Raw genomic sequence first — 22,720 nt, forward strand, 5'->3', positions numbered from 1 at the left:
TTCAGACAATTTTCTATTTTAACTAAGTTATCTTTTATTAAATTTACTCATATTAACAATAAATAATTACAAAAAGAATGTGAATTAACTAAACTATTTAGTATCTGGCTTATCTGTAGTTGTGCTTTGTTCATCTTCATATTCCTCAAATTCATCGGAATCTTCATTATCGACATTCTCATCAATTCGTTTCTTAAACTAAAAATTGTGCATGAAATTAAAAATTAGTGCTGTAAATTAGTTAATTTTTCAGTTTTATTCTTTACCTCCTGATGTTCGTCATCAGGAACAATTATTCTTAATGGATTGAATTTTTCGGCTGCAGCAAGCTGATGTAAGTCATAAACTGTGGCTTCCTGTTGTTTCTGGAAGTGAAGTTTATCATTTAGCTTCTCATGTGCTTCCTTCAAGATAACATCATTCTCCAACTGCCTTTGATAAGCATCATCATAATTCAAGAAGTTCTGGATGTCATTCGATGACAAATGATCATCTGGAAAATCTAAGAAATTTGGTGAATGCTGATAGTTGCTTAATATTGGATTTGGTTCCTGATGTGAAATGGCTGGAACATGTTGTGATGCTGAAAAGTCTGGATAATATGTTGATGGAGCAACAGTTGATGTCAAAACACCTTGTAACTGATGATAATGATCCTTTTGTGCTGAATAAATTTGACCTAAACTGGCAACTTCATGATTTTGCTGTGTAAACTGCGGTGTAACTTGATTTGACTGTGTAATTCCCGATGTATCCACATATCCTTGTGCTGGACTAAATAATTGATGTTGTTGGTAATTCTGTTGCTGTTGGAAATTCTGTTGCTGTTGGTAGTTCTGTTGATGTTGTCCTAACAAATTATTTGATTGCATGACTAAATATGTTGGATTATAAGCAGCTAAAGGCATTCCTTGCTGTAACATGGCATTTTGTTGGAGATGATATTGTTGAAGTTGTGGCTGTGCTGTAACCGGAAATCCGAATGGATCGACGGCAAAATGTTGTTGGACTAATGGAGATGCATTGAACTCAATATTTGAATGATACAGAACATCAGCAGGTTTTGGCTTATTATCACTTGGTGTGTTCCTTGGATCATCAGTTATTGGAACAGGATGAGCTCTAAAAACATTATCATCAGGTGCAAATAGAGTTTTCTGTCCAGTATATGCATTTTTGTAAACTACATCATTCGATGTTTCATGGACTTTATATTGATGAACTGGCTGATGATGAATTTGCTATAGATGAATGAATCAAGAGAAATTAGCAAAAAAATTATTAATTTATTATCATTCCAAACTTACTGCTTGATTTTCCAATGCGAATGCCTGAACCGAGACTTTTGTTAGATCTGAATCTAATTGATTAAGGCTTAGATTTGGCGCTGCAATTTGATGAATGGCTGCTTCTGTTCCGATAACTGGCTCGGCGTATTTCGGCAATGTGACTTTTTCAAAGATGAAATCCGGTTTAGACTTCAAAGGAACCGGTGGAGCTGATTTGAACTTTATAGCAGTTTTTTGTGCTGGAGATGAGAATTTAAAGACTGGTGATGGTGTGATTGGACTAAGATAAGGTTTCTTCAGAGCCGCACTTGATGGTGCACCAGTTTTGAAGAAGACATGACTTGACGGCGATGATTTTAGTGGACGACTTCCAAATCTTCCAGGCATTTGCATAGCAAATTGGATTGGATTATTTGACTTGATAAACATGTGAGGCGGTGGCTGTTTAGAGATTATATTTGTTGAACCTGCTCCTCTTAATTGTAACATCATCTGCGCACTGTTGCCTCTCACTGGTGGCCACGACTTGAATACAAGTGGTCTCGGATGATGCTTTTGCGGTTGAACAAAAGCGATTTGTAGACAAAGTATACATGCTGTTACTAGAACACTTAACTGCTTGAAATGAAAGAGAAAAGAAGAAGAAAATTGTAGATTCAGCTTTGCTTTGATATTAAGCATGTTTTCTTTTTCACATCGTCTTCACACATGCCATAAGCATTACGTTTCTAACTAACGAACTAGGTGGATTGACCAGTATGTTACTTTTTGCAAAATGAGTCGTGACACAGAGGATTAGAAAGAGGTAATGATGTGGGTAATGTGAATCTAATGACTGACTTTAAATGATTTAACTGTCAACGGTTAATTTCATTTTGAATATTTTTCCTACATTCTGATTTAAAATTTCCGTTAAATTTTGTACTAGATTTTTCTAACAACCAGAAAAACAAGATCCAGTAAAAGAAAAGACACACATGCAGACTTTCAAAACAATCAACAGTCAAAATATCGTAAATAAATGTCACACTGATCGTATGGAAAGGAAAAGAAGGTCGTTTGATTGGATATTTAAGTAATTAATGCACAGCACGTTTAATAAGAGTGAAATTGTTCGCTCACACTTTGCTAAATGATGAATTATGGTAGCAGAAATAGAAATGCGAAAATAAAAGCATTTTTCAAGCTTATTAAAATATTTGACCACATGCCGATTACCGTCTTTATTGGAATAACAATGAAATTGAGATCCTTAATCGTGAACTGATTTTTATTTTTGTTTTCGCGACCGATACCTACTTACTGTAAGCATTATCATGACTTTCATTCGAAATATTTGATTTTAGAAACTCTTTCCTCATAGCTCATAATTTGCAACAAGATAAGATTGCAATGCTGGTGAAAAAATTTCTCATTTAGAATGTTCAATCGAGCATTAAGCACGAAGTTATCAGTTTTTAGGCTTTAGGTATTTATGAAACAAGAGATTTCTAATGTTTTTAATAGAAATAATTTGAACGCATTATTGGAAACGTTAATCGCCACGTGACTTGATTCTTTCCTGATTTATAAGAATTATTATTTAATTTTCTCTTATTTAAGCGGATTATTCTCGGCTTATTAAGTCATTGAATGCAGAAAATTCCACGATTATTGGGGATTTGTTTGTTGGTTATGTCTGACAGAGCTTCCTGCCGTCTCGCATAAATATCTTAGAAAGCATGGCCTTATTGCTTCCGTTTATTGAAGCAACTTCTATGCCGGTACTCTCGGTCGATAGTTCATCACTCAGACATGACAGAATACGTAGTAATTCTGATCAAGACATTCCCAACATAACCAAGTAAGCACTGCTCACATCATTTCCAGAGCGACCCCGCTTATTAATCTCATTGTATCGCATAATTGGGAAGCGATTAACAGCTTACGAAAGAGACGATTAAAGAAATTCGATAATAGTCATACAGATGGTCCGAATATGATCGAACTAAGTAGAACTTTTTCATCCATAACGAGGCGTAATATCATTGCCAATTTAATATGAATTTTGGCACAAGTGAAATGGGCTAATCTTCTATTCTTCTTAAAATGACTGTGATGGTAGTCTGTGTTGGTGGTATTAAGAAGCTAGTGAACTCTTTAATAATTATTGATTCACGACCTCAGTTTGAAAGCATTGAAGATAATTATTTATTTCGGAACTTTTAATGCATGGGGGTTCACAGATGCTAGAAGAAGAGTTTTGTAGATGTTGAGCAAGAAGGTATTGAACATTGAAGGTTTAATGGGTATATGGGTCGAGAGACTAGTTGGGTTGCGTAGGTATCTTGGTTGTTTAAGTTCTTGACTCTATCAAGTCCTAATCGATCGATAGTATCTTAGAGCATTAATGTAACCAATTCTCAGAAGTGCATCCAACATCCAGCCTCTTGAACCATGCTGATATCTTTCGAACACACCATGATATGCGCCTATATCACCACGTGCTTCTATAACGACACCAATAACTTTCCAACTCATCCATTAATATCGTGTACCGTTTATTCTTGAATATGGTAATAATGACCACTATATTCAAAAAAATCATAAAGATATTGCTATTTATTGGAACTGAATATTATGTAGATTAAATGTTTTCGAAATCAGGAGAAATGTGATACATTTTTTAATTTTTATAGCATATCTGATAGAAGCTTAAAGTTATTAGCATGTTAATTAGGCAATAATTTCTTCCGTTTTTGTTCTTCACTTTCTGCTAATCACATTACTTTATTGTTATTTTAACATGACATTGTTCAAATTGACATACACTGACTTCATGAATTGGAAACGGTATTTTATTGCAACTTTTCTTTTCTATTTGCAACAAGTTTTTCATGACACTGCACGTATGATTCCTTATTCTACTTTTATGTGTGATGTTCTCATTTTCATTTTTGTTCTATTTTTCTACTGATCTTTAATTTACCTTGCACTTTAACTTCATTGCTGATTTGATTTTAATTTTATTTGCAATGCAAATTCACTTCTTAAGTACTTTCTTTAATTATTTTATCTTTAACACAATATTATTTCCTTCTTAGTGGTAAATATCCAACTGATTCGATCAATGTCTCGCTTGCAACTGAGTAAGAAAGCTTGCAACTGTCTACAATGAGCAGCAACCGTTGAATAATAAAACATGATTTCTTCGTTTTGAATGAAAAATTTACCTCCAGAATGAAAAGAAATGCGAAAATAACGCAGGCAAGCAGGTAGATAGATAGGTTGTAAAGTAGAAACGAAAAATATCAACGTGTGGCGAATGATCAAAGCGCAAAGTGCTGGAAATAATGTCATTATTAGTGGACAAATTGTAACGATTTAATGCGATTTAAATATTTAACGGTATTTTTAAATTTTATAGCAAACTTCTTAGTTTGTGTCCCTTTAAAAGTTTAAAATGGGAAAAGACAAAATTTAATCGAATTTCAAGCAACTAAGCAAAGAACTTAGCTATTTGCCAGCTATAAGTCTTCAATATCGTTTGTTCTGTAGTAACAATATGAAGAAAACTCAAAAATTTATGGAATTCAAGCAAAATTATAAGTTCATCACTAAATTAGGTATTGAAAAAATGCTGAAATTTGAGCAATCAATGAGAAGCAGACAATCAATCCATGATAGAACAGGTCGTAAATGTAATGTTAATTCATCTTTAAGAAAACATATAGTCAAAGATTTCAACTTTCCAAGTTCCGATGTATAATTCAGTTTTCAATCCATAGCCCACTCAAAGTGCACTAATTAACGCATGAAATTCGTGCTTAAACATATGCTGAAAGAGAGAAAGAAAGAAATGAATGGAATAAACGACAATTCTATGCCATTCATGAAAAGCGATAGTTCGATATGGAAGAGTGAAATTGTTGATTTCTTGACATAATTCTCTGCATAATCCGACTCATATTTGGCAGTTTGGTATTTAAAATTACTAGATAATTAATGAATATCACTGTCATTAACTTGACTGTCACGGTTATGATGTAAGATTATGAAAGAATTTTTTTATTTTGTTACCGCTTTGTAAATCCAAAACCCCGGAAACTTAATCAAAGTCATGAAATGTAGCGTCGTTGCACTTAACAAAACAGCAGCAGCAAGCAGCAGATAAAAATAATTATTATTATGTTCGAAAATTTTTCTACATCTTTATTTTCTTATTATTGTTTTATGGTGGCTAAAAAGATAATTATATGCGGTACAAATTGATTTTACTTTCGTTCATGGATAAAATAGCATAAACAAAAAACGAGTATGGCTATGCTATACAGTCGCTTAAATTATAGCCCCATACCGTCTATTTGCTCTTTACTGTTGTTAAAAACATTTAACATTTCTTTCTTTCTTTCTATTTTGCATTATTAAAATTTTGTGATTTTTTATTTATGAACAATGAATATGATACAATTATAATCCGGTAGTGCTGTTTGTTTTACATTATTTTCGGATATCTTAAACGCATTATTATGACGTCAGGTATTTTTTGACAAATTGTTACATTCCTTCTTACATCATAGTTTAATTGTTTGACATATTGTGAACTGCATGAAGAAAGTCTCATGCATGAACGTAATTAAGCCATTAAAATATGATTGATAACAATGTGGAATGCATGAAACTTTGTAAATCTATCATTGCATTACGTTAGCACACAAACTTACTACTTGAATAACCCCCTTTTGATTAATCCTGTATTACTCTGATTTTCTCCTATAAATGTGACCTCTATTAAAATTCGAAAAAGAATGAAATTTCGTCCTGAAAATTTCTCCGTTTTAAACGCTTTGAATTCGCGCCAAAAACGAATGAAGTTCAGACTTTGAACTTACTTTTAAATTTTGAACTTCAGTTACTTTCAGACATTTATTTTTACATTCCATGAATTTCAACTTTAAGCAACATAATCCATCAATCCACAACACCCGTCACTTCGAGATAATCATTTACTACTAATGTCCTTGTTTTTTCAGGAAACAGTACATCAAGTGCTAAAAATATTCCTAACGGTCATGAAAAATTCAAACACCATGTGAGTCTTAGCAGAGAACAGTGTAATCCCGCGAAAACCGAACTAAACACGTGAATTAAAGAGGTAAATAAATTATAGAGGAGTTTGTGAAATTAGAGCAGGTTCTACTGTGCGATTCATATTTCCATCGTGAAGCAAATTAATTTGAGTAGAAATTGTTAAATTAAAAGTACGCTAATTAAGCAGTTGCATGTGTTATAATCATTGAAAATTTGAGGTATTTGAAGCATAATAATATAATATTTAAGAATTGTGTAATTATCCTGTGATTAAGGATGTTTTTAGTGTATCCTTAAGAGTGAAAAAAATTAAAAATTTTAAAATGGCTTACATGCTATAACCTGAAATACAAATATGTTAAATAGCGTGCAAATCAATGGGATAGCTCACATTGTGTATTAAACTAGTGTTCGCCGGCTAAATAATAAAGATATTTAAGCTCACAAATATTAATTTCTAACTTATGCTTAACATTGCTAATTTTTCCTGTGGTAAAATGAAAAATCAATAATCTCATGAAATTTAATTTTTTTGCACAATGAGATTCTGTGTGTGGGTGGTGAAAAAACACAATTTTTTTTTTTATTATTCTCATTTTTATTTCTTTATTTAATTATGATTAGTGATGTTATATTCTCTCTTCTTTACAATTATTTTTAGGCAAAAGAAACCTATACAAATGAATTAAATTAAGTAATATCGCATAGTAGAACGAACGTGAAGCGAAATGGAAGTTCAACAACTACCACAACAGAGTGTACAAATAAATCTTAATAATAAAATCATCACGTTGCATAACGTAACGATCGTAAAAAATCCAAGAATTGTCAAAGTTGATGCTGCACAATACTCTAATTTATTAAAAGGTGCCGTCAACGGAAATGGACAACAAATTAAATTTGTTAATGGCAGTGCTGTTAACGTAAAACTTCCAATGCCATCGTTAGTTCCAATGAAGGCTCCATCATTAATCAGGACATCACCTCAATCGATCCTTACATCAAATCACAATACACTGAATAATTCAGTGATAATAAACCAAAATCCAGTAATTAAACAAGGAGGAAATTATGTACAAACACATGTCATTAAGACTATGCAACCTCCAGCACTTGCTGCTTCAAATGGAATCGTTCAGATGAAGCAAACTGCACTTGTTGCATCACCACAAAATGCATCAACAAATAATGCACATACTTTAGTAAGTCCTGTAAAGTTTCAAACGATTCCAATGAAACAAACAGTGATTATAAGTCCACCAAAAATATCTAATGTTGCTGCAGCTTCTCTTAGTCCTCAGAAAAACTCACCGAACTTAGTACCACAAAATATTATTAAAGTGGTACAAGCAACAACACCACCACCTTTATTACAAACTATTCCACAGCTAAAAGAACAAACGGCTATTAATCAGACATCAGTAATTACAAAACCACCACCAGTTATAGTAAATTCAACTTCCAATACGTCTCCAATTAAAAATAGTAACAATAATCCAAATGTAAATGTATCAGCGCCAGTTCTTCCCATTAAAACTAATGTAATTGTATCACCACCGTTGAAAAATAAGAATAATCCAAATGTTGAATCATTAAGTCCACCAGAATCAAAGAAGCAATGCACAAAATTTGAATTTCAATGCATTTTCTGTCAGGCATCATTTGTTAATGAGCCTAAATTATTAATGGAGCACATGAGAGAGCATCATGCTGAGAAAATTCCTCAACAAAATGGCACTACATCGCCAGAAAAAACTGAAGAGGCTAAAGTAGCTGTTGAGGAACCAAAACGAGTACTTTTCGAGGAACCAAAAGAATTACTCTTTGAGGATCTACCTAAATTTGATATTTCTAACAATTTATTCGTAAATAATGAGAAATATGACAGTAAAATGGAAACTGATGATTCTGATTCAGCATCGTCCACATTAAGTGACAATGAGGATGCGTCAGATGATGGATCTGATTTGGATGATGACGACGAAGAGGAAGTACGCGATCTCATAATGGATTTAGAGAATCCACAGGAAAATTTTGAAGACAGCAGTGAGGATGAATTGAATGAGAATGAAAATGAGGAGGAAGAGGAAAATGGAAGCAGCAGCAGCAGCAGTAGTAGTTCAAGTAGTAGTAGCAGTAGTTCAGACAGTTCTGATAGCGACGGAAACGACAGCGATGACGAATCAAGTCAGGACAGAAGCAACACACCAGAATCTCCAGAGTTTGAGGAACACGTTCCCGAAAATACCAGTGAAAATAATCAAGAATCAAAAGATGATTATGAAGAATTCACAGGCGACAATTATGACTTAGACAGTGAGTAATATCTCCTCAATTCTATTAAATATTTAACTGAGCTACAAACTATAATTAAAATAATTAATCAAATATACTTCTTTTTCTATCTACAGTTCTCTCGATATTACTAGAACCATTCGTAGATCTTCGATGTGGCGACTACCACGAAGAAAATTCACAAGAAGAAAACGAAGCGATGAAACTGTATCGAGAAGCGATGGAGATAAATTACGAACAAAATGGAATTAAAAAACGTGGACGAAGAAAGTCACGAGCACCAAAAGTTGCAAGTGAGCCGTTGTCAATGAATGGCATATTAGCAAATCTTCTCGATACTAGCATAAAGATTCCACAAGGTCCAGGAAGAGGCAGACGAAAAGAAGTTAATGAGCAGGAATTGGAAATGGACCGTAGCAATGGAATTTGCTTTTTCCAATGTACTCAGTGCGATAAGTCATTCAAATTTGCAGGCGATTTAGCCAAACATGTACGTTCTCATACGATTAGTTCACCATATCGTTGCTCGATATGCGGTAAAGTTTTCACACACATCGGAAGCTTAAATACACATTTGAGGATACATTCTGGCGAAAGGTATGCATTAATGTTAATTATATTGGTAATTAAATGCTAATAACTTTATTCCTAATTCTTTTTTAGACCATACAAATGCAAATTTTGTGACAAATCCTTTACTCAAAGTAATTCCTTAATGGTGCATGTAAAATCGCATTTATCAAATAAGCCCTTCAACTGTAATCAATGTAATAAGGGATTCCTTAATGCATCAAGTTTAGCATTACATCAGAAAACTCACACAGGACCTGTCGCGGTTGTGATTTGTCCAATTGATAATTGCGGAAAGGAATTCCGTGATAATAATTTACTTGAAGAGCATATGCAGACTCATAAGCAGTCGTTGCTGTATCAATGCTCACAATGTATGGAAAAATTCGAGCAAGCTTGTCAGTTGGTACAGCATGTAAAGATTCATGTTGGAGATAAACCATTCCAGGTAATAAATTTTTAAGGATCTAAATATTGAGTTTATTGACATTTTATATCCATTTCCAGTGTACGATATGTTCACGAGCATTCACACAACCAGGCAGTTTAAATACGCATTTAAGGATTCATACAGGCGAAAAGTGAGTATTAAAAAATTCATATCCAATTAGACAAACACTCATATAATATTAATTTATCTATTGCAGGCCATTCTCATGCACGTTATGTCCAAAACGCTTTACACAAGCATCCAGTCTCAGTGTACACATGAAAATTCATGGTGAAAAAGAATTTAAATGTGAGATTTGTAACAAATCTTACAATCAAGAAGCTTTTCTATTAAAGCATAAGTTAAAACATCAAGAAAATAATACGGATAATTGTGAGGCAGGTCAAGAGTTGACACTCGCATCACAAGAATGACTGAACGATCTCCAATCTTTCCAAAATCTATAGGCTATTTATGAAATCAATGTGGCAAAACAGAAGCATGTAATTGGAAATAAAAAAGAAAAAAAAAAACAAGCTCCTCCGTGGAAATCAGTATTTTTAGGTTGTATCAAGCATTAATTATCTGAAATTGGCGTATAGACTTAAATAAATGCTCAAAAAAAAATGTTGAAATTTATCTTCTCAAAAACAAATGTTTAATAATAATATTGATGATAGAAAAAGATAGAAGATTTAAGATGATTCAAATTTTTTTATTTAAAAAGAACAATTTTTCATTTACGTCCATAGTTCATTTAATTAAATAAAAAATAAATTATCAGCGATTTGGAGTGTGATTTTAGCTTTAAAAGTATGATAATGAATACTTAAGTAGTTAGCAGCAACAATTTACCTTAAATTTGTAACTAAGTTTTTTCTTATTTTTTTCAGTTTTTTTGAAAAGCATAAAAATGTTTAATTAAAAAATTTCAAATAATGTAATAAATAAATAAAAAGCATCTTCATAATAAAGAAGACATTTCTTTTCTGAAGCATAATTTGAGGCTGTTTTGTTTAACGGTTTTTTCAGATTCAAATTATAACGAATTTTGAATATTCAAATGAGAAGGATTCGCAACTACGATTTGTGAATTTTTTTTTGGCGCCAAAATTTTTACTATAAAATGCGAATTTTGCAAAAATATTTTCACTCGATTTTGAGTCATTGGCGAGTTAACATCTTGTTTTGTTAATTGGCATTGATAAATTGTAAATTTTTGGAACGATTATCCAGGAAAAAGTTTCAAATATTGTTATTAATTAAGTTTATTTTGATTTTTTTTTTATCAAAAGCATTAGCTGCTGTAAACAATATTGAATTAAGCTAAACTTTCAGACTCAATAAAATCCTTTATACTTTCAATAACGACCATCTCAATTCAAAATCATGCTAAAAACTCTAAGGATAATGCTAAAGCCAAACACAACAACAAAAGAAAACAGCAGATACAAAAAATATCCACACCTACGCAGCGTTCATTTGCGAAACAAATGTACACAGGTAGTGTTCAGGATAAATAGACACAGCAGGTAGAACAGAACGGAGTGAATATTTTTTTCAAAACTTTTCATTTATTGAAATGAAAAATAAAATTGACGTCATATTAAAAAATAAAAAGGAAGTTTTTGAGGATAAGTTGATTATTAAAAATGCTATGGACAAGATTAAAAGACATTAAACAATGAGTTTTTGCACCATAAATTCAAAGAAAGGCATTGATGATGATGAAGACTTCATTATTGATGATAGCTTATCAAGTGACTATTATCATGATGGATTTAGGACTAATTCAAGTTCTTCGATAAAGTGGTCGACAGATGCAAGGAAACAAAATGAAGAGGATTGGTTATCGATTGAGGAGATACTTTATGGCGAAAAGGAACTGCCAGAAGGTACGAAAAAATTATTTTTTATATGATTTATTATCTTCCTTTATAAAACTATTTTTTATTGATTTTTTGTAACTATTTATTTACAACATACAGACGAAAAAACAAGGGAAGAATTTTCATTATGGATGAAAGCTTTTCCTCACTTGCGTGTTGTGGGAAAGAAAATAGAAAATTTGCCACAAAGAAATAATTCATCAATCGAGTATGTTGAAGAAGTAATTGCAATCGATCCTTCGCTTCCGCTACGTAATGAAGGAGAATCTTTCAAGTTGTTAGATCAAGAATTGAATGAAAAACTTAGCATACGGAAGCAACGTCAACTTAGTGCTAAAGGAAATTCGATTAATAATGCGAAAGCTGAAAACTTGGAAAAATTATTGCGAATTACATCATCAGGAATAACAAGGAATCAGAATCATACGCAAAATTTAAAGCCAACAATAAGCAATAAGAAAATGATCGATCGAACATCAACTTATGAAATAAAACATAATAACTATGTGCCTTCTAATTATCATCATATAAATAAATTATCACAGATCAAGGAACGAGATTTTGCCGACACAGAAAAGCTTTCATATTCAGCATCAAGCTCATCACGAATGGGAAATTTACTTAATGTTAAGTTCTTATACAAAAAGCCAGAATTTTTAGATAGCATTCAATCTGTCAAATCAGCAACTTCTAAGCTTCCTCTTTACGAGCTTGTTAGTCTAGATAAAAATGATAATAATATGTCCAAATCAGCATCGATTCATAAGAAGAATCTCAACATCATACAATTGCCACCATTTAATTACGATTTAGATTTTCCATTTATACAAGGACGAGGAATTCAATCAGCTTTTGGTAAAAATGCAAATACACGCACGTTTAAACACTAAGCTTAATGTAACAAATCAACAAAATGTAACAAATGAAAAAAATTATTTATGTATTTTTATTATAATATTATAGTACACGTTTTTCACATTACCTTTTAACTGTCTATTGTTTTCCTTTATTGTGTAATATATTTTTTGTGATCTGTGATATGATAAAGAAAAATAATTGAAATAAAATAGATGGAAAAGTACACAATACGGAAAAGAAATGATTAAGATTATTAGATAGTGAATAGTTTATGTATTAATGCGGTATAGAGGCGCATTTGCCGCTTGTAGAATGTTCATCGAGACAGTGTTGAGCTTGGAATCGGAAATTTGCAAGCAGTAATCAGCGATAGAGCTAGTTTCAGGTAGTATCTATGGGAAGCCATGGATCACAATTGATCTGTACCACCAATTCAGGATTGTCAATAGTCCGAGTTTGCAGATCGCTTGGTCATCTTCCTTCTGGACTGCAATGATCATGTTAACCAAGTATCCATGCTGAGTTCCAAATAATTTCTTCAATGTCATCCTAGATATAGAAGCTGTGCCAAATTTCATATCGTCTAGTCTACTCCCTGTAAACGTCACACACAAGATGTAACGACAAAGCAGTCATAGAAGCGCCGCGCCACTCAGTCTGAAAATGCTGCCAAACAGGAAAATCACATAAAAATAAAATATCATGTCTACATTTTCATAAAAGCTGCTAGCTTGAAAGTTTATGTTTTCTCTTTTGAATATATTAGTTGACACTAGACAGGCACCGGGATATTAAAAAAGTTTTTTTATTTTCATTTTCTTCAAAGAATTCTATCGAGTATAGACGGCAATTGACTCCTCGCATGTTTCTTATTTCACGACCCACTTGTTTAATGACTCGAATTAAATCGATTGAATGATTTCTTGATAATATTGTAGAGCTAATGAGGTTGTGTCTTAAATAGAGTTATTTTGGAGATAAGACATAGCTGAAAACTAGAACATACATGTAAGTAGAGCATCAATCAATAAGTATCAAAAGGATTTCATTTCATTATTTTTTTATTTTTCATCATTTAGAAAACAAAACTTATCGAACATTGAAGTTTTTTTTTCTCATTTTTTTATGTTTTGTTTCGTTAAGAAATAAATATTTTTATTTATTTATTTTTTTTTTGTTCTTTACTAGAATTTTTATTTTATATACTTAATAAAAGTGTATTTTACAACATTTAGAGTGTTATTTTTTTTAATATTTTTAACTATTTTACTGCTCAATAAAAAATCTGTTAATTTTTTTTTTTTATTTTATTTTATTTATTTATTTACTTTTATATCATATATCCTCAAAAATCTAAAAAACTCGAGCGTAATAAACTTAAATATTTTATGGTTTCATGTTCTTTTTCATTTACTTATGTTTTTCGTTTAGATGACCTTTTAGAATTTACTATTGCAACATTGCATGAACTGTTTTTTTCTTTATTTTATAAAAGTTGATTTATTTTTTTTTTTCCTTTTTTTTGAACACATTTTTTTATATTTTTTATGAATTTTTTTTTTCTTGCTTTCTATGCAAAAAAAATAATTAAGGAAAAAAGATTTTTATTGAGAAGTAATTAACATGAAAGAAAAATAAAATTGGATTTCTGTCGGAAAGAGATATTGGATTGATTGAAGTTATGCTGTATTTGAAACTATTTTAAATTAAATTTTTAAATTGGTGGGAACTGTTTTGTTTTGAACTTCTAAAATTTTTGGAATTGTTTGGATTTGAACTAATGAATATTCGGGAATTGAATGGTTTTGGAACTATGAATCTTTGGAATTGTAAAGTTTTGAACTTAACTTTTTCGAAATTTTAGTGTTTTGAACCTTTAGTGGTTTCAAGGAATTGAATGGCTTTGAGTCTATTATTTGTGGAAATTGTATGTAGCATGGAAATTTATGGAAATTGTTTGTTTTTGAAGGTATATTATTTTAACTTTCATACAGTTTTGGAATCAAAAATGGTCTTAAAATTTTTTCAAAACTTACTTTAATGAGAACTTTTATACAGTTTTGAACTTAAACAACATTTTTAAAATTTTGAACTTAAAAAATTTAAATTTTTGAAATTGAAAATTTCAAAATTGATAAATTTAAATTTCAAAATTTAAAATTTAAGTTTCAAAATTCAAATTTCAAAGTTAACAAATTTAAATTTAAAATTAACAAATTCAAAATTTATTTAAATTTCATGATTCAACTTTGTTTCTAACCCTTTAACGACCATTTCTAGATATTGTTCTCTAATAAATTTAACCTAATGGAACCTAATAAACCCAGCATAACCTCAAACAACCCAAAAATATCCCAAATTTTTATCATTTATTGCATTTAAGTATTGTAATTTTCTTCCTTTTTTGTAAGTTTCTTCACCATTTTTTGCATTATTTCTTCCTTGTTTTCTTCTGTTTTTTGTAAATATATATAGAGAGAGACTTTGAATGATTACATCTAAAAGCAATTCATCTAATTCGACATAAAAATAAACGTTTATTGGTTTTTAAAGTCAACAACATAAAATTCTTAAAGTACATAATATTTTCTTCCTTTCACAGACATTCAGTTCAACTAACTAAAATTGTTTAAATTTCTTTTATTTTAATCTTCTTTTTTCTTCACCTTTTTTTAGAGTTATGTGTTAATTATTCTTTTTTTTTTTGTGGATAATGCAGATAATATTTATGAGAGTAGAGAGGGGGAGAGGATTTATTTTTTTTTTTCATTTAATGGAAAAGCTTTAAGAGAAGCTTACGTTTTTTTCGTTGCAGATTTTTTTTTTATTCGTAGATATATCCTTATGCCTCAAAGAGATTATGTCGATAATTAATTCTTCTAGAGTTCAACAATGTTTTTTTACTTTTTTTTTTTATTTTTATTCCTTGAGTATTACGAATTTTTGTATTAGTTAGTTTTTTTTTGTTCTAATTAGAATAGCCTTTTGCAAAATTTCAACATTGAGCATCATTAATTGAAAATGATGAGAGTAAGTCAAGTAATAATCATAACAATGAATGTAAATAATATCTGTGGCTAATGTAAAGCTATTAAATTAAAACAACCGTGAGCGATTTTCGGGATGGAAGTTTAGAATTTTTGAGGTTATGAGATGAGTGGGGTGGCTAGTTAAGTAGTTTTTTGAGTATTTTGATAGAATTAAACATATTTAAGGACTAAGAATTGAAACTTTAAATTCTAAATTTGTTGAAAATGAAATAAAACTTAAGGAACTACCCTAGGGTAAATTAGATGCTCCCGGGGTAAATATGAAAGGACAGATTAGGAAACTAAATCACCTAACCTAAAAAAACACTCAAAAATCATAATTCAGATCAAAAAAGAGTTCAAAGTTAGTTGAAACCCCAGAAAAACCTGACCCAATTAAGAAATCTACCTCATAACCTCAAAAAAATCCCAAAATTTCCCCAGAAAAATCGCCCAAAATATCTTTCATCTTCTTATAAATAATCTCTCAGATTTACTTTAATCCAAGGATTTAAATTTTAATCTATCTAATTGTTTTGTATTCTCAAGCAAGCATTGATTTATTTTTTTACAGGTAAATGCTCCGTTATCGACTAAAAAATGCGTGAGATTAAAATTTTAAATCGTCAAATTAAAAGAAAATCTTAATGAAATTGTTTGTGGTTTTTGTGTTAATTATACAGCCGGTATATTAGCTTTGAATATCAGGAAATCACGAAAATGTTTAAGGAACATTGTGTGAGGTTAGAAAATCATAGAAGGGAATTGAGATTTTAAGGTTATGTCATGAAAAATCCGCTGAATTATTGCTTTTTATTTGAAAATTTTGTTTGGAATTTTTTGAAGATTTTCAAAAAAAGTTAAAATTTAACTAAAAATTCACAAATTAAGCTCAAGATCTCAATTCATTAATTTGATGTAAATAGATCATTTTAAGTATTACGTTAACAATTTGTTTTGGAAACACATAATCTTCAAATTTTTTGAATACAATCAAAAAAGATCTTAAATTTGAGACATAAATGAATTTTTTTTTTATTTCCAAAAATGACTTAAAAAATGAAAAAATTTCGCGATTTTTTTATAAATTTACATTTAATGTATCTTTTTCAGATTATGAATTATGATGATTTTAAATGAATTTTTCTTTCTTTTTTCCCTTTAATAAAAAATTTTCTTTAATAACATTTTCATTTTTTTTTTGATTGTATAATTTTTTTGTTGGTTTTTTAATTATTTTCATTTATTTATAATTCAGTGATATTTTTTTTTTTGTCTTTTTTCAAGTTTCTTAATATCGTATGTCCTTAGCGTCGTGCAGTGATCACATTTAACTGACGAGCCCCTTATTATTTGTTTGTTGGATTATCCCTTTTTGATTAAAATAATAATTAGCAGTACGAAAAAAATCTTCTGGATGTTTTCCGAGCAGCATATGAGTTTTATGCTGAAATCATGGCGCCGTTCCCGATCGACACAAATTATTCATGGCAGCCAAATGGTTGACATATACCGTCCCTAGTGATTGCCATATGGCGCCCCTAGTGATTGCCATATGGCGTCCCTAGTTATTGCCATATGGCGCTCCTAGTGATTGCCCCATGGCGTCTCTAGTGATTGCCATATGGCGTCCCTAGTGATTGCCATATGTCGTCCCTAGTGATTGCCATATGTCGTCCCTAGTGATTGCCATATGGCGTCCCTAGTGGTTGCCATATGACGTCCCTAGTGATTGCCATATGGCGTCTCTGGAGATTGCCCTATAGCGTTCTTAGTAAATGCCATATGGAGTCCCTAGAGATTGCCTACTGACTGCCGACCAAGCCGACAACATGATATCAACATACCTCCATATACTACCCGAGCATTATATTAAAGCATAATTTTATGGAAATTTCTTCAGTAGTTTTTTTTTTGATCTTAATATTAAATGTCCTTCAAGTAGTCATAAAAAAGTGTGTTAGATTTTTCTTTTATTATCTATAAAATTAGGTTCATATGTTAATTGTTGGGATTTTTGTTGTTTGGATTTTTATTTATTTTTTGATGCCATATCATTTATGTGTATGACATTGAACATTTATAAAGCGTCATTAATTGTTTTTTATTTTTCGGTTCTAATTATTAGCAGCTTACTTATGTTTAATAGTTTTTTTTCCTAACGCCTTCGCCTACACAATGTTGCAATACATCGATGAATTAAATTATGACAATATATTCTGATACGCTTTATAAAATGTACAATGTTATGCACAAAGACTGGAATTTTACGTTAGATGTAGCTATAAGGGCCTGCAAAGAGATTAAGAATAGATAATTAGTCATTATTCTAAGGATTAAAGGTTGGCTGATTGTTGTAGATCTTATCGAAACTGATTTATGTGGATGGCAGTCAGAATACAGTCATTGTGACTAGGAGGGTCATCCTTTGGATGAAGTCGGAACAAGTAACCGGAACTGATCGGTTCCGCAACTTTGAATAGAAATTGAATCCAAATCTAGTCACCTAGTAGCTGGCTTTACTCCGCCAAACCATCATACACATCAGTTTTCATCTCAAGATCCACAATCCAACCCTATCTTCTCTATCTTACCGTCTGTTAAAGCACTGCACAGCAATAGTCAAGAGTTGTCATCTTTGTTTGACCCACCACCGCCTACTTGATTTACTTGATTATTGTTTTGACGAGTACTACTAACAATATTTCCTGTGTTAATTCCTACTGCACCGCCTGAATTTTGTGCATTTGGCCTTGTTTGAGGTTTATACTCTAATCCCGGATCAAATTGCATCAAAACAAAGACCTAGAATTGGATATGACAGTTAGCAGCTGAAGTTATTGGATATCCACAAAGTTAACAGCTTACCTGATCAGTTGGCAGTAGTTGAAAGTCATCTGGTGGATTAGTTATTACATAACGTTTACTACTAGCATCACAACTCGAACTTGTATCACGAAATCGGTAAAGTCCAATGCAAAGCATTCCATATGATCTTAGTGCTGCAACGAATAGATCGCCGTATTTACCAGCTTCACCAAATTGTGCCAATGGTCCATCATAAAGTGATATTTGACCCACTCTACAACGATCTCGATTACTAAGACTCTCCGGCGTGCTATATCCACCACGTAGTCCAGCACCTTCTGCTAAAATCAGTTCTAATTCAGGTGTTGCACCACCGGTAATTAACGAACGAATTAATGTTAAGGCGTTTTGATTAAAATATGTCTGTGGATGGGAAATATAGCTGGATTAGGACATAACCTCAAAAAATATATAACCTAAGTTCTTACCGTCGACATTAATGAATCTAATACACTGACGGCAAAAGCAGTACCGCATGCAAACGGCTGAGTTAAATAAAGTTCTGTGTCAGGATCATCATCGTCATCTTGATCAAGAAACTGCACATTACTGTCATTAACTAATTCAGTAATCATTGGAACATTTGCACCATATACAGATCCGCGTCTTTGTAATACGATTGGACTTCCAACCGGCGTTAGATTGTCTTGCTCACCCCGCTGACTCAGTACACCAATTGTATCGTCAAATGTCATGGCTTTTATATTAAGAGATGCTAAAATTGCTTCTTTATCAGCTAACGTTGGATCATCATTTGATGGCACTTTTGCTGATAAAATGCAGCACATATCACATAAATTTACATTCACGGCACGTAAATCAGCGCGACTAAGTGGTGATCCCTATAATAAAGAATTTGTAGATTAATGACTTGGTTGAATGCCAAACAGACCATGACTTACATTAAGCACAGATATTTTTGGTAAGTTTTGTAACATTTTCCATTCTCTACGAATGTAATCAACAGAACCAACAATAACAACATGTTTTAATTCGTGATAATGAAAATTTGATGCGCGTAAAGGCATAACTAAATTTCTGAGACCAATGAGTGGACTGTCTGGATCAGCGAATAAACACACAACAACATGTCCATTTAATACTGTCATTGCTGCTTGATTTCGATCCTAAAATAGAGAATAATAAGCATTAGAACTGAAGATTCAAGGATTAAGGGAAGCTTACCAAAATGCATTCTTCAAGACTTCTAGCTGGACTCCAATGAAACATTCCGGTCGAATCATATTTCATCTCTGTCTTTTCAAAATCAAAATCTTTAGACTGATCATCCGCAATTCCAGCCTGTAGCGTCACACCACCATTTGTATTTTGTGTACCTGATCCTCCACGAGCCGTAGGCCTATGTTAATGAAATCGGCAAATAATCATTATTATTAATATCTTACACCTTGATGTATTGACTATAATCAACATCTTCAATATTATCTACGGTCAAGCTACAAACTCATAAAATAAAAGGTAAATTTCGTAATTCAGAGATTAATGTTGGTGAGACTAGATTGAAGATTGTGAAGATTTGTGGATGATTGAAGAGCAATTAAGGAAGTTGAGTTGAGAATTTAGAAGAAGAAGTTGATGATGATTAAGATTTAAATGATTAATTACGTCGAATTCTAGAAAAATGTTAAAACGTCCATTTGTAATTCAAATTGTAACTAAATTTTACATAGTTCAAAACCCCTTTTTGATAAAATGTTCAATTTTTGAACTTCAGAGAATAAACATCATTGTGAATAAATAAATCATTAAGGAAGTCATTTAAAGTACAATTAAACAATTACAAAGGAGCAGATGCTTCAGATTACTCAGTTGTGACATTATACAAAGCTAAAGATCCAGAAGATCCAGTAAATTCATAATTTTAATTGAAATTGTAGTAAAATTAGGACTAAAAAGCAGAATTCGAACTTCCACAACATCCAGCAACTTCAAACAAGCCTCACAAAACAATTAATCCCTGCTAAATGTTTGTAAATCGATTAAAAACCAATTAAAGTAATGGAAATAAAAGTGTGTAAAATGTGACGAGGAGGAATGCAACGAAAAAATTAAATAAGGCGAGTATACTCAAATAAAAAAAGATATTTGTACAGATATATTACATGGTCAATGGACATTTAAACAATATAAATGAAAGATCGGTTCACTTCACATTGAGATAAAGAACAGAACTCAAAAATAAAGTCTACAATCACAAAATGAACGCAAAAAAATAACAAAAAAAAAAAGGTTTTTGGTAAAAAAGAACTCAAAAGATATAGTAAGTCAAAATTTCTTATCGTACATGAGCTTTTTGACTTCATATGCTAGTTGATATCCCGCATATGGATTTGCTTCCGTTTCCGCAGGTCTATAAAATGTAGGTGTGTGTTAAAATGAATATAAATTTTTTTTGCATATAAATAGAGAATATTTTGTTGATAAAATTTGTGGTAATTTTAAAATAGAGAATGAGAGAAAGAGAAAGAGAGATAAACAGAGATAGAAGAAGTAAAAAAATGTAAATAGATCTCGTTAAAAAAGCTTTTTTTTTTTTAAATTTCGTGAGCTTTTTATTTACACAAAAATTGTTTTTTTAAAGTCATTTCTCAAAGTTTAAAATTTTCAGTTCCAAAATTGTCATGACTTTCCAAAAATTTTATTTCTTTTAATTTATTATTTTTGTTTATGATGAGAAATTTGTCAAAAAATGATAAAATTTAAAAACTTTTTGAAAAGCTCTCGAACTTACCGATTGTATGAGGATGGAGACACAACAACACCTTCAGCACCATTTGGTGGTCGATTAACATTTGGTTTAACTTTGTTAACTTGTTTTGTTTGTATGGAATTTAACATTTGATGAGAACCAGAACTAACTGATGGCATTCGCCTATTACGATTAATGACTGAAATGAGGCAATAGAATTGAAATTTTATTAGAATTTTGAGTATGATTGATATTTTGGCATATTTGAGCGCATTTATGTTGAAAAGGATTGAAAGAGTGCAGGTTTTTGAGGACCAAAAACATGAAATGTGCAATTCTATAATTGTAAGTAAACAGCGACTGGTTCGGTGAAAGTAAACGTTGGTATGGAAATTTCGAATGAAAAGGATTAATCAATTGTCCTTTAAAAATGACCAAATTAAACTTAATCTGATCAAATAATCATGCATATTATTAGAATTAACCACAATAGAGTTTTCAACATATTCATCAGAAAACTCTGTAGTTCCCATTCTATAGCCGCAAATACAATGACTCGATTAAATATGAAGATTTGATATGTAGGAAATCTGTATAGGAAGTCGATGAGTTTTATGAACTTTGAAAGTACTGATTCATGAGTGAGAAGCAATAAAACCAGACAGACAAGCAGACATGGATGATGTGCGGCCAAAAACTATTTCGCATCAAAATTATTTCTATTTTTTTCTCATGTAAAAAATGCACTCAAAAGTCATAATTTTTAATTAAATCTTTAAATTATTAATTAATCAATTATGAATTGACACAAATTAATTAGCGATTATTGAACATCTGTCGGCAAGCATAAAATGAATGTCTTCGCCAAATTAATGCGCTTTCTTATATATTTTTTCACTACATTGATTGATTTATTAGCATTAAGATTAAATGAATTAAATCTACTCACGGTTAATTTCATCACGCTCTCGTGTTACGTCCCCTATAATTGGCAATTGGCAGCATGAATTAATGAAAAGAATACAGAGATAATTTTGTAAATAACGCAATGCGATTTAAGCACATATTTTTTGAAATTTAATTCTTTTTTTGTTTTGTTCTAAAAAATTCTTTAACTTTTTTATGAATTTCATTTCTACTCAAATCAGCAAAAGAAATCAAAAAAATCTATCTAAATAAAATAAAACCAAAATTCGATGGATATGATTAGGCTACTAAACATATGCTACATATAAAGTGCAACAAAATATACTTTAATATACTTTAACTAATAATAAATTTGAGATTTTCAACTAATAAAGCAACTATATCGTATATCGTGAATCAACACAACATCTAACTCTACTAAAGCTATTCAAAAAAAGAATAAGAAAAGGATAAGCGGATGTAAATTTAAAACAAAAGAGTCGAAGGAAATACAGTCGGTAATACAGTCGATGAAAGGTCATATAACTTTTTTTGGAGGGCTTTCAACTCAGAGAATAAATCAATAACTTAGTGATTTATATTCAGGAATTTTAATTTTTTTTGGAAGAGAATTGAGAAGTTTCTTTACTCTTAAAATTGTTGAAGGATGGATGAATATTGTGAATTCAGTTTGACCTTTTACTCTAGTTTCTATTTTGTGAATTCTACAATATTTTGAGATTTCTAGAATTGAAATTGATAAAATTGAAACTAGTTCAAACCAAAAATTACTATTTTGATTCTTA

At 31.1% G+C, this 22,720-nt stretch overlaps 4 protein-coding genes across 5 annotated transcripts in view; 2 read left to right on the forward strand and 2 right to left on the reverse strand.

Annotated features, from left to right (window-relative positions):
* Positions 1–93: 93 nt before the first annotated feature.
* LOC139086505 (uncharacterized) lies at positions 94–2,601 on the reverse strand. The gene is made up of 4 exons (XM_070634969.1): positions 2,593–2,601; positions 1,308–1,907; positions 267–1,241; positions 94–198 (listed from the first exon to the last, which is right to left on the reverse strand). Exons 1-4 carry the CDS (start codon positions 2,599–2,601, stop codon positions 94–96), a joined length of 1,689 nt encoding a protein of 562 aa, XP_070491070.1.
* Positions 2,602–6,368: 3,767 nt separating this feature from the next.
* On the forward strand, positions 6,369–10,496 carry LOC139086348 (uncharacterized). Of its 2 annotated transcripts, none has more exons than XM_070634773.1 (6): positions 6,369–6,423; positions 7,021–8,675; positions 8,771–9,251; positions 9,318–9,672; positions 9,732–9,805; positions 9,872–10,496. In XM_070634773.1, exons 2-6 carry the CDS (start codon positions 7,088–7,090, stop codon positions 10,086–10,088), a joined length of 2,715 nt encoding a protein of 904 aa, XP_070490874.1. In that variant the 5' UTR covers positions 6,369–6,423; positions 7,021–7,087; the 3' UTR covers positions 10,089–10,496. The 2 variants fall into 2 exon arrangements, with proteins under 2 accessions (XP_070490874.1, XP_070490873.1); XM_070634772.1 differs by lacking the exon at positions 6,369–6,423 and adding an exon at positions 6,430–6,577.
* A 588-nt stretch (positions 10,497–11,084) lies between these two features.
* Positions 11,085–12,629, forward strand: LOC139086243 (uncharacterized). Its single transcript, XM_070634636.1, has 2 exons — positions 11,085–11,549; positions 11,643–12,629. The coding sequence occupies exons 1-2, from the start codon at positions 11,339–11,341 to the stop codon at positions 12,431–12,433; spliced, it is 1,002 nt and encodes a 333-aa protein (XP_070490737.1). The 5' UTR covers positions 11,085–11,338; the 3' UTR covers positions 12,434–12,629.
* A 979-nt stretch (positions 12,630–13,608) lies between these two features.
* slo (calcium-activated potassium channel slo) overlaps positions 13,609–22,720 on the reverse strand; it is a 70,702-nt gene continuing 61,590 nt past the window's right edge. The window contains exons 17-25 of the mRNA XM_070635213.1: positions 21,958–21,990; positions 21,051–21,207; positions 20,604–20,669; positions 19,484–19,658; positions 19,201–19,425; positions 18,727–19,140; positions 18,299–18,661; positions 18,025–18,235; positions 13,609–17,722 (exon numbers count right to left, since the gene is read on the reverse strand). Of these exons, the coding sequence (XP_070491314.1) occupies positions 18,053–18,235; positions 18,299–18,661; positions 18,727–19,140; positions 19,201–19,425; positions 19,484–19,658; positions 20,604–20,669; positions 21,051–21,207; positions 21,958–21,990 (1,616 nt within the window). The 3' untranslated portion in view covers positions 13,609–17,722; positions 18,025–18,052. The remainder of the gene's footprint in view (positions 17,723–18,024; positions 18,236–18,298; positions 18,662–18,726; positions 19,141–19,200; positions 19,426–19,483; positions 19,659–20,603; positions 20,670–21,050; positions 21,208–21,957; positions 21,991–22,720) is intronic.

This window comes from Chironomus tepperi, unplaced genomic scaffold (assembly GCF_022539635.2).
Source record: "Chironomus tepperi strain 1889 unplaced genomic scaffold, CSIRO-AGI_Ctep_v1 contig_85, whole genome shotgun sequence".
Classification (NCBI taxonomy): domain Eukaryota; kingdom Metazoa; phylum Arthropoda; class Insecta; order Diptera; family Chironomidae; genus Chironomus; species Chironomus tepperi.